General features: G+C 42.2%; 1 protein-coding gene across 4 annotated transcripts in view; it reads right to left on the reverse strand.

The window, feature by feature from the left end:
• Positions 1-12128, reverse strand: part of MAP3K20 (mitogen-activated protein kinase kinase kinase 20) — a 94798-nt gene that overhangs the window by 16359 nt on the left and 66311 nt on the right. For all 4 annotated transcript variants that reach the window (XR_003915755.1, XR_003915754.1, XM_025895027.2 and 1 more), the window contains exons 12-16: positions 10721-10765; positions 9767-9797; positions 9508-9647; positions 8275-8337; positions 7190-7282 (exon numbers count right to left, since the gene is read on the reverse strand). Coding sequence is in view for 2 of the 4 variants with exons in the window: in XM_025895027.2 (XP_025750812.1) it covers positions 7190-7282; positions 8275-8337; positions 9508-9647; positions 9767-9797; positions 10721-10765 (372 nt within the window). In the remaining 2 variants the exon portion in view is untranslated. The remainder of the gene's footprint in view (positions 1-7189; positions 7283-8274; positions 8338-9507; positions 9648-9766; positions 9798-10720; positions 10766-12128) is intronic.

Here is a 12128-nt window from a genome sequence, read left to right on the forward strand (position 1 = left end):
CTTCATTTTTCAAGGGGGCCCAAACCCAGGATTCATTTTAAAACCAGTAGTTGGAATGAACTTTTTTTGTTTTTTAAAGATTGAAATAAAAATGGAAACAGCATTGTAGCAGGTAACTGGATATTAGAAGAAAAGTAAGATGTAGCACGAGATGAAACAAATATGAAAAAAATATTGGTCATGCTGATACTAAAAGTAGTAGCATGTTGATGATTTAGATCCCTAGAAGCTCTTTTACGTTCTTAGCTATTATCTATCTCAGCTGCTGAAACCTGCTGTTTTAAAGGCATTAGAGTTGAACATCTAGTGACAGCACTTGGGTTATTTATCATTATGTATCACCCTGCTACACTATATTTTATTATACTGGTTTTAAAGGAAGATAACACAATTATAGTTAATTTGCTTCTCTTCTTTATATATATAGTGTCATGACCCACCACAGCTTTGTCCCATGAGATATTTTTAACCAAAAAGAAATCCACAAGAAACTCTCCCTAAAAATTCCATTAATAACCTCTTGTAGCATGTATAGGTTGCAGGGTCTGGAACTAAGAATGTTTTAATCTCTTCAGCAAAACAATGTCTCATAATGATGTACAGGACTATTGCTGCACTGATGAAGAATCATACATAATTCAGCACCTTTCACTTGGCACCACTGTGATATCCTCATTAGCAGTGGCTCACAGTGGCTGTCAGATGGTGTCCATGCGAATGCAGGCATTATATTGTCTTTGAGATGTGCAGCTGCTTCCATGACACTGCCAGTATATAAAAACATGACGCCAGTTTGTTTTATTTAGTGCTAAACCTTCCAGTTTGTAAAAACAAGGCTGACACAGAGCCTGACATGAGGCAGTGAAAATAATTAGCTCTCATTTTCTCAGCCTCCTATTTCCTTCTCCCCGCTGTGTTCTCTTTCCACTAAACCACCACATGTCAGTCGAAATGGGAGGCAATTAGTGGGCTCATTTCAGTCCCCACAACTGTGCTGAAAAGAAAGTATTTATGATGGCACAATGAACAGCTGAAAGATTAAATAACATTTGCCTTTTGAAAAGAAAATGACTTCTAGCTAAATGGGCAATTTTTGATTATTCTCAAACAAGCTTAGAGTAGTTGGTTTTTAAAATACAAGAAAGGAAAATGAGTCATTTTTAGGTGAAAGAATCAAATAAAACTTGACACAGTAATGCAAATAACTGATGTTTTATTGCAAAATATGTAAATGTGTTATACCCTTAACAATGGCTGGTGTCTCAGGTCAGGGCAGGCTGCTGCCAGCCAGGCTCCAGCAAGAGAAGGTGGCTCCATCGCTGGTTTTGTTTCAGCTGTGCAGGCAGAAAAAAAGAGGGGCGGAGGGGAGGCCTTGCGAGAGAGATGGCCTTAGAACGTACAGAAACAAAGCAAGCAAAAGATATATTTATGTTATCAGTTGCCTGGGTGCCTCCTTCGAGCTGGAGCCCCTACTCCTCTGCGAGGCAACAGGCACTGACTGGCTGGAGCTTTGCCTGGAGAAGCACAAGGCCTTTTTAACACCTACGCAGCCCAACCAGCAGTACCAAAAATATCTGTCTCTTGACAGCCCCCTTCTTTATCACCCAGCGCTGTGGAGCTCTGTGCCACGACGCAGTGGGATATCATGGTAAATACCGGGCACTGCTGCGTGCTGGGGCTGGTGCCTGAGAACAGGGACTTGGAGCAGGTGAGAGGAGAGCTCTGCAAGACCATAGTGTTCACCAAGAGCTGCCCCTGACACGTGATCAGAAGCAAACAGGGGTTGTTGCAGTCGCAGGCATCATCCACAGGAGCACCCTGCTTGTGACAGCAGGATTATAAAGGTGGAAGAACGAGAAATATGAGCCCCTTCCCTGAGGGCTGCGTGGGTGTCCTCCTGTACTGTCCCTGTCCTCTAGTGCCATTTTCTGTGGATGACTCATGGGAACAATCTGCTGGAGCCACGTGGACCATGTCCCCACTCATGGTGGAGGCTGCTGCTCACACACTGGGGCTGCAGGGGACAAGGATACACAGGAGCTCAGGAAAGGCATGGCACAGCTGTTGGATATGTCCTGTGCATGCTGGGAACAAAGGCTCCTCTTCCAGGCCTTTGTCTGGAGAGCATGTGCCAAGCCTACAAACCACTGGGAACCTGTCTGTGCTTCTGCAGACACATCTGTGACCAAGGCTGCATGTGAGAGATAATGTGTGGAAGGCAGCAAGTTAATTCAGTGATCAAGGTATAAACATAAATCTTGATATTAAAAAGTCTAGAAAGTCAAGTGAGCAAAACCGCCTAGCTGAAAAGTTTATATGGCTCTTCAGGGCTATGGAATAACTTCTAAGGGGAATCCCCGGTATAGCACTGCCCACACAAGGATTTTTAAAGGTGTTGGCTTGAGTTTGACCTCAGTTACACATGGATGCTACAGCTGGAGCAATCCCAGTGGAGATGATGAAGTTATACCAGCTCCACTTCATGCAAAAACAATACGTGGCCCAGAAAAGCTTTTTTGAGAGTACAAGGGGCTCTGAGTCACCCGCACTGATTCACCTTCTTGGCAGACTATATTAATCAGTTCTTAGTGGTGCTGGCAATATTGTAATGTGGCCGTGGTTTTACTTTACAGCTTAGGTCATTTTCTGTGCTCCTTCACAAAGAGTTTACCCCTTTACTGACTACTTGTTCGAATAGGAGCAAATCTATGAAAATGGCACAGAAACACAGCTACTCTGATTCTTGCATTAACTACTAGTCTTTAGTCCCGAAAGCATTTTGTTTTGAGATGGAATTAAAGAGAGAGGGTTTAGAAGATGAGGTTTTGAGCTAAGGTTAAATAACTCCATGTAAGAAATTCGAGGTACTTGCAATTACCTTGCAAAGGAAGGGTCAGAGAAAACCAATTCCTCTTCCAGCTTTACTTTACTGAAGTGGGTTAAAATACCTATAGAGCATGGGAAATATATGCGACCTAAAAACTACAAAAGTAGAATTTCAAATTTTAGACCTTGGCCCCCTTGCTTTAATTTTAAGAACATAAAGAAAGGATTTATGAGTGTTGATGTAGTGGGAGAGTGGAGGAGAAGAGGCAGCAGAAATGGTCTCAAGCACTTGTGAAAGTGTATTCCAGTTACAACTATTTCAGTACTGTTTTTTCTGGTACTACCTGCATTTTGCCAGCCTGGGCTTCTCCACATGAAGAGCTGGTCAAAACATCTCTCTAAAGCACCATTAGTAGTATATTCACTTCTGCACTACACATTTAAATAATAGTATTAAAATATATCCCAGTTTGGATATTCAAGGCTAGAAAATAGTTCACAGAGTTAGCAGACAGTTTTGAAGAGGCTCTGCTCCTTACCTTGTCAAATGGAGGGAGAGGTAAATGGGGAAAAATAAGGTGAAATGGTGAGCCAACTTCAAGGCTTTGTGTTCAGATATAGGTCAAATTATGACACACCAGGTAAAAAATGAGAAGATTCAATGGCATAGTGAAATCTGCCCTTTTGAGGACCAAAACTAAAGAATGCATCAATAGAAGGCAAAAAGACTGTAAGCCATTCTTCTCATGGGGTTGGGTGATTCATCAGTGCAGAGCCAACACAGCTCAGATACCCTTCCCTGATTGGGAAATTTTAATGAGCCACCAAGGATGAGAAAGCCATTGAAAATTCCCTCTGCAGTTCTGCAAATCAGTTCAAGCCACAATTGCCAGGGCTTGTTGTTTTACCCTCCATGTTGGAGTTAATTGGTGGTCCCCTGCTTTTTTTTTTTTAATTTGTAGAAAAAAAAATAAAATGTCTAAATCTATCACCTTTTAGCTCAGTGGGAATTGTGTACAGAAAGGTCATTAAAAGGCAGTGAATGGAAGTAACCACATAACTTGAACTATAAGAGTCGGAAAAGAAACCTCTAAAAACCAGGTTAGTTTTGCAATGCTCACTCCTTATGCATTCAGAGAGCACAAAGGTCAACTGAGCTTTTATTGCCTCCAAAGATGCAGCTAAAAAGGGAAGGAAACTGTAATGAAATGACTGCATCTGTCAGCTGGTGGAAACCAACATAATCCCACTACAAGATGCAGTTTAAATTAGATAACAAATACAAGGCTGGTAAAGATGTGTACTGAGAAGTCAATGTTTCATTCAGTGTACAGACAAGGCTGAACATTCAAATGCTGACCTGAAGCATATCCACCAGGATCCTCAGTAAAAGGCACTGCCATTCCCAAGGCCCTTAATATTCTGCCTGCTATGAAGAAGATGCACTGGCTGTGCTGATGGGGCATGGTGCAGTGCCAGGGAGGGGACACCTATGCCCTGAGGAATCATCTTCACGCTGGAGATGGTGCTGTGCACTCTGACCAGCCAAACACATCCGAAATAACCAGCACCCCTGAAATGGTTTCTGTGTCCTGGATCAGTTCATCCAGCACTTTTATACCCAGTGGTGTTGCTGTATGTCATGCTGCACGCCAATGCTGTGCCCACACCAGAGCTTTAATTTGAATCAGGAGAGCGCTTTTGTCCCACATGTCCGTCCTGTGCCATGCTTCAGCAGAGCCACCTCTGATGGCCTGGGTGGGCTTGCTTCCAGGTGCAACTGCACTAGGAAATGTTCTACAATAACTAATGGGAACTCAGCCCAAGAGATCAGCACAGAGCCAGCCTGGTGATCAGTTCCCCTGCACAGAGCCCTTCCTGCTGTGCTGCACCATCTCCCAGATGAGCCTAATAGCTTCCCTCGATGTACATGGGTCTAGTAACCTCCACATCGCCCAGAGAATGGATATCCTCAATGCATAACCCAGATTTGAGCTTACTGCCTCTTTTTTCTCATGGTTAAAACAGGAGAAATGTTTCTTAGCTAGGCAGCCGGCTATAGGGACTGATTACGGTAAAGTTCCTCTGAGAAATTTATTTTTAAACTGATGTAGGCCAGCTTTTTAGCTATAAAGATGGTGGAAGGTATGATCCCAAGTGCTTCTGCTGACCCAGTTTTACAGGAACAGGCACCACTCTTTTACAAAAACGGGACAGCAAAAAAGAAGTTTAAATCCCTCAATTCTAGTTTACTCTCTATCTCCAGTTCATTTTGGAACAAATCTGGATGGCAGCAGTAGCTGGCTCAGAGCAGCCTCTAGGGGAGCTAGAAGATTGTATCCAGGGGTTTTCAAAGAAGCAAGCTAGCCAAATTTTCTATATTGTATGTACCACACCAGTCTTTGTTAGTATTACGTTTAAAGCAAATTCCCTGGTCATGTTGGCCCCAGCATCCTGCTCAAAAGCTCAGATGATCTACTCCTTCCAGTCCACTTTTTAAAACTGGCTCTGCTGCAACCTCTCTAAAGAGAGGTACAAGTTAATGTGCATCAGACAGATGTTTTCAGCCCAGACAAATTTAGATGACAAATTGCACATTCCCTGGAATGACATCACTAAGCACACAGGGTGCTGTAGCAGGGCAGCTGACAGGGAAGGCATGCCTGGCACACAACCATGGCTTCAGGGGGAATGGCTTCCTTAGAAAGGGGGTCCGACAGCACACAGAGCAGATAGGACCAATTAGGAGCTCACAGAGAAGGCAGGACCAAATAAAAAAGGTTGTCAGAAACCTGCAGAGGTTATGCCAGCACTACACAGGCCCATTGAACTAACTCTGTCCCTCTCATAAAAATTCAGCTTCTGTCCCATAGATTCTGGCACACTGTCTCATTTGTAAATTTTGCTGTCATGGCTAAAACATCTACTCGTCCTCAGACTTAGGAAGATGTTAGTACAACACAAATTTCTGTCCAGTGCTCAGAGGTCTATTCACTCCTTCTCTTGTTCTTTCCCAGGGGCGGTTGCTCACCTCTCTGCACTATGGCTCGCAGCCCATATTGGAAATGGAAGGGAGATATGAGCTCTTTCATGGACATTTAGTTCTTTGAAGAGTTAGTTGCACATGGGAGACAAAAATGCACACCTACAAAAAAGCAGCTGTACAGCACTATAAGCAAGATGCATTCAAGTACACTGAGACAGTCTAAGTAATTCACATAGTGATAAAGAAGATTTTTATAGGGAAAAAAAGTACTTAGGATAAAAGAAACAAACTAAAAAAGGAAATCTCCAGACAAAAAGCTTTTTCAAATTGATGAAATGATTTCAGTACGAGTACAAGTTCCTACTAAGTTCAAACCTAAATGCTTTCTCTGCAAGCACCACCAAGTACAGAAATCAAGAGACTTCTGCAAACAATATGCCCTGAAAGCAAAGCAGTCAGATAACACAAGATGAAAGTCAGCCTCCCACAAGTTTAGGGTGGACACACAATGCAGATTTATCAAATACAAAAGGAAACAAATCCTGCTGTCACAACCCCTGACTCTAGCTCAGAAATGCTTTGCACACCATTTCCACATAGATGATTAATTCTAAACCCCTTGAACTCAGAGTCCATCGCAAGCTGGATAAAGAAAACAAAAAGCATGGGACAAACCTCACTCTCAAGAAAAAACAACGTGGTGGAAATCTTTTGCTGGAACATCTGGAGTCATCAATGCTCCTGTTACACAGGGTGTAATGAGAGATCCTTGAACCAGCTCGGCTTGGAGCTGAGGTTTGATTAGGATGTGGCATGCTGGCAATTGCCTTTTACCAGCTGATGCACAGTAGTTTTGCTATCGGCGATGAGCTGCAACTACCCCTCCCTCCTTCCCAAGTACCATGAGGGCACAGTCACCACCAGGACCAGTCCCATCGTGCCCAGCCAGCAGCCATGCATACCATGTATTTCCCAAACTCTTCTTGGATGCATAGAACGGTATCTCCTTTCTGCTGAGACAAAAGTAGCATTTTGTGCACCAATATCAGGCATAGGGCACTGCTCAACTGTCATTGGGGTTTTTTTTCATAAATGGACTGTTATTTCACACCCATTGGGATAAAAGGAACAAAGTTAAAAAAAATTTTCAGTAGAAAACAAAAGCTTTCATTTAAAGCTTTCTGTGCCACTCTTCTTTTCCTTGCCTGCTCTGGGGTGCAGTTCCCCATCACCAATGCAGCCCCATTTGCCACCTTGACATTCGGTTGGCACTTTCCACAAACAGAGGATTCTCATGCCAATTTATCCATTTGTGTCCAGAAGATACTGGACCCTCCTAGTAGTGACTGTTAACCAAAACCAATTGATCCAGCTTACCTTTGGACCATTTCCTGGCTTCAAGTGATAACCAAACACAAGTTCAAGATTCACTACTTTCTCTATGTTTTCTTCAGTTCCACCTGCAGAATCCTGCCAAAACAAAGGGCAAAGTGAGACTCCACATCTACCACAACCCACTGGGAGACAAGAGCACAGCCTTTGGTGGCATAAAGGTTTTGCCTTTCAGATGATACAAGACTGGCAGGCAACAGGAAGGAGACATATTCCAAGAGGGGTCATGGCTCCTGCATGGCTTTACAGCATGCAGTGGGTGGCATCTGGGAGATGTTGCACAATTTCTGCTCCTGGCCAAGCTGCTCTGGCACAGCATGGTGTCCCTGTGAGTATTGTGGCAGCCTCTGCCATTGGAATTGCAGCTGGCACGGTAGCAAAGCCCTGACTTTCATTTTCCCCTTCAGGGAACAGAATTTTGCTATATGCAAATTTACTGTAAGTGGATTTCACTCTATAGCTGTGCAATAAATTATGACTAAAAAGCTACTTCAGGCTTTAGGCTCTAGAATTGCTTGATTAGTTCACTGAACTAAATCAGGCAAATATTAGTTTTAGCAACCCCAAGGTTCTCAAACACTCTCTCCCTTTTGCATGGCTCTTGTCACCGATATCAGAAAACCAAGAGGTTAACATAAGGGTGACTAGACATTATAAATCATCCTTCTTTTCTATAACATTAACAAACTGAGGAATGATGGGCTCAGTCTGGGCCAGGGGTCTGGTGTTCTTCAGTGGTGAGCTGTCAATGGCACCAGTTTGGAGGAATGGCTCTTAAAAGTAATTTCTGATTAATGACAGCAAAGGAATTGCAACCAGTAGCCTTTTAATTTAATTCCACTGGTTCCATGATAAAATCTTAGAGCCTCATTGAAAACAACTTTTATTATCTTATTACTTGTTCTGACTTGTTCTGACCCATCACTGCTGTTGAGCCTTTGCATTTGTTACAACTCCCTGTAGGAACTGCTGCTTTGCCCTCCCCTGAATAGGAGAAAGTTGAGACATGAAAACAATAAAATATTCATACCAACACAAGAAGCACTTCTTATATAAACTATGCAACTTGCCTTAATTAATGGTGGAAAATGAAACAGATTTAGGTAGTCATGGGTTAACTTCTCGATAGCAGTCTAGATAAAAAAAAATCAAAAAAACCAGATGGGAGTTATTTAGTATCTCATATTGCAAATACCAACATGAAAACAAGTGTGCACTGTGTTTTCCACTGTGGATACATCAGGGCATGTGAGAAGAGTTTAAAATACAGCCCTGCTCTGGAAACTGTCATGGTAGATTGGCCCCATTTTGCATTCAGAATCAGATCTGCTTAATCAGAGAAAGAGATGTTTGGGGGGTTGTTTTCGTTGTTTTTATTTATGCTCAATCAACCCAGGAAGCTGAAATCATTCATTTTGGGCATTATTGACTTTATTAAGTTTCAATAATTTTCCCTGTAGGAAACATAAATTAAATATATCAGTAATGGTGTGTGGGCATGGAAAAAATGGCTGATGAGCAAAAGGGGAATAAATCTGTGCGACTTACGAAGCTAAATTTGCAGGACTGGCAATTAGGATACAAGTATCTCTTTACTAGCAAATTGTGATCTAAAATGACTGAGACCCAAGAGAATTGTAGACGCTGCTCTTAGAGAAACCCTTTTCCAAAGCTGCCAGAAAACTGAACTCTCTCCTGTGGCTACAGTATTAATATCATTACTGCTGTCTGACCACATTTTCCAGACCATGATTTTCTTAATTCATTACAAACATTAGATATTTAAAACACTGTGAAACAGAGCTTTAAGAAGCTCTGAAAGAGCTTCTGAAAGAAACCTGGCTGTCAATCAGCTTTAAAGTTGTCCAACGGAGTTTTGTTAGTCCAAGTATGCTTTACACTATAAACGAGATATGAAAGTTAAGAAGTTCAGAGATTTCAGTTCAAATAGCTGGTTTTGTATCTGCTTCTCCCTCAACTACAGAGAACTATCTCTGAATATACCCAAGTTTTCTGCTGGGCCCTCCTAGGTGAATCTGTAGCAGAACTGCCAGTCTAGCTCACAAGAAAACCAAGAACAACAGAGGAGTATAAAGACCACAGCACATTTTTATGCCTCATAAGATTCTCAGGTTGCTTTGGGTTCTACATTGATATGAACCTGTAACTGTTTATTTTAGATACCAAATATGTTCTCTATGTAGCTTTGTCACTTTTTTCGTTAATACTACTGAAAACTCATAGACTACTTCTTAATATTCACACTATAACCTACTGCAACACTCAATATATGATGATGATACCTTTAAATGGATGATGTGTCCTCTGGAAACAATTCCCATGTCCTTTAAATCCTCTTCTTCTAGAAGAAGCAATTGTTTCCCAGTGATATGATGTTCCTTAAACAAGCTAGCATAGACACTCATTTCACCAGAAGCATTGCCTTAAGACAGAAGAGGTTATTCAGAAATCCATAGGGCACTTTATTGGAGGGGGAAAAAATGAACAAATGTATATATGTTCATATATGTGAATATGAAAGTACATATGAATAGCTTTTACCTTTTCTAGTAAGTTGTTGCATCCAGAAAAACTGCAAAGAAAGAGGAATCAATCTTGAAGTTCACATTACCAAAATTTTGTACTACAGTTATTTGGAATCCACAAGTATGTTCTTTTTTAAAACAAAATTTAAAAATATTTCTCACTTTGGGTTAAAGGACTCAAGATTCACCAGTGCAAGTGATGACTTCTATTCAGCTTTTCAAAACTGCCTTCCATTTTGCAGCCATCTTCCTCAGTTTATTGTCATGAAGAATAGAAATGAGCAAAGCAGCAGCTGAGTGATGTCATGTGCTAAAAGGGCTGAAGTGAAGGAGTCAGGGCTATTACAGCTTTTGCACTGGCTTTCCAGGCATTCTTTCAGTAAACATCAGCTAAACAACCCCATGATGCACAACACACAAAGAGAGTGCTAGATAGGACATTAAAATCATTATGACACATCACTATGCCAGAGATAAATCAATAATGTGTCTTGTTTAGCCTTTTAATCAAATAAAAAGGTAAAAAAGACTCAATGCCATTATTTTATATGAAAGAGAAATTCCACATGCCTTAAACCCCCCTTCACTTTTTTTCAGTTAATTTCAGTCCAGGTGGCACACAGTGGGATAAAACCTTCGAAACTGTTCTGTCCTGTCCAGGGTCAGGTCTTCGGGCACTTCCACATCCCTTAAATGGTGACTCAGGAATGCCTTCCTGGCTGCTGACAGCTCCCAGCTCCCACTATTTTCTGGACTTTGGAGAATGTGGCTGTTTTATGACAGTAACTCAAGTCCTTAATTTACTTACAGTCATTTTAAACCCTGACTAGGACACAAGTTTTACCAAACAAACAACAGTAAAATCTCACCTGGATGTTCTGATCCGGCCTTCCCTCCCTCCATATCCACTGTAATATGCTAAGAGAGCTCCAGCAGCACGATGCTGGCCACATTAACACAAAATACTCACCACATCATCTTCAGTCCATGCACAAATATCAAAGGAGGGCAGCAACTGTGTGAGAGATATGAATTGAAAAGAAAACCATCTGACCAATTTTATCCCCTCCACCCAAATTTTACTCTGGTGGCTGATTTTATTCTGTTCTTTTTTTCCCTGCAAAGTACAGGACATAGGCTGCAACTCACATTGACATACTAAACCACTAGATTCACACTGATCAAGGGCTGGCTCCAACAGCATGTTGTCGGTGTTAAATCGATCCCATCACTCTATGCAGATAAAATTAAGAGCAGATCCCCAACAGAAACAACTTAGGAAGCAAAAGTAAACTGTCCGATGGCAAGGGACTCTCTAGCTGCCTCTCCTCTTGGCTCTGACACTGGGGAAGGCTTTTGCTTTTTTGATTTCTGCAATGAAAATAATGCTGTGATTATGACTCCCTCCCAGATGATGGATATTTTCTACAGAAGGAAGGAAAACTGTCACTGGACAGCAATGAAAGCAGAATGTGGAGTCTGGCCTCTATAGCTAGTCTTCCTGTCCATGTATAGACAAGTGTCTCTTGGTTTCTGCAAACACTTTGTTTGGCTCCCCTAAGGCTGGGGGAGTGCAGCAATTCCCAGACTCCTCCAACACTGGATGCAAAATGGTGTTAGCTCTTGAAGCACTAGTAAACCATGGAGGATACACAGGGGAACAGCTGCATTAAATGAAATTCTGGGATGATTTGAAAACTGGCAGAGGAGATGATGTCACTGTAATAGTGACTGCCATTTTACTCATCCAAGCACATAGTATCCCAAGCTTCAGCTTCTTGGCATTTTTATCTCCAGCTTAAAGGGTTAACATTAATTGTTGTATATCCGTATTTGTCAGTGTCTTCCAAAAGCTCAAAACCATGATGTAGTTGCAATCTCTTTGATGTAGATACCAGTGATTTATGAGAGACTCAGCTCTGTTACCACCAGCCCCCATGGCTTTGTTCCCTCCTCCAGAGAGCTCTGCCACCCCTGGGTTCCCCAGCCTCCACCCACAAGCCAAGCACAGCCCCTCGGCAGGCACTCACCCCTGCCCACCTCCAGCTGAATACTGAGGCCCAGGACAGAGTTGCTCCTTAGGTGCCTTCCTGGCACTTCCTTAGCACTTCCCTGGCTCTCCAGGCATGACACCAGGATCTAGTGTAATCTGCTCACAACTTTCAGCCATCACTGTAAAATATCCTTCACAGCATCCATGTGAAACCCCCACTGAAGGACTTGTGATTGCCCTTGACTTCTGCCTCCATATCTATCGACTTTTTGCTGCCCACCCCACTTTGAGGACTTTTCAGATCGTCTTCCTCTTCCTCCACCAATGTCTCACTCAAATCTTGCTGGGCACAAACAATTTATGAGACCAGCTGAAGTCACCTCTG

The sequence above is a fragment of the Manacus vitellinus genome, unplaced genomic scaffold (assembly GCF_001715985.3).
Source record: "Manacus vitellinus isolate BGI_N305 unplaced genomic scaffold, ASM171598v3 scaffold_20_pilon, whole genome shotgun sequence".
NCBI classification, from domain to species: Eukaryota; Metazoa; Chordata; class Aves; order Passeriformes; family Pipridae; genus Manacus; species Manacus vitellinus.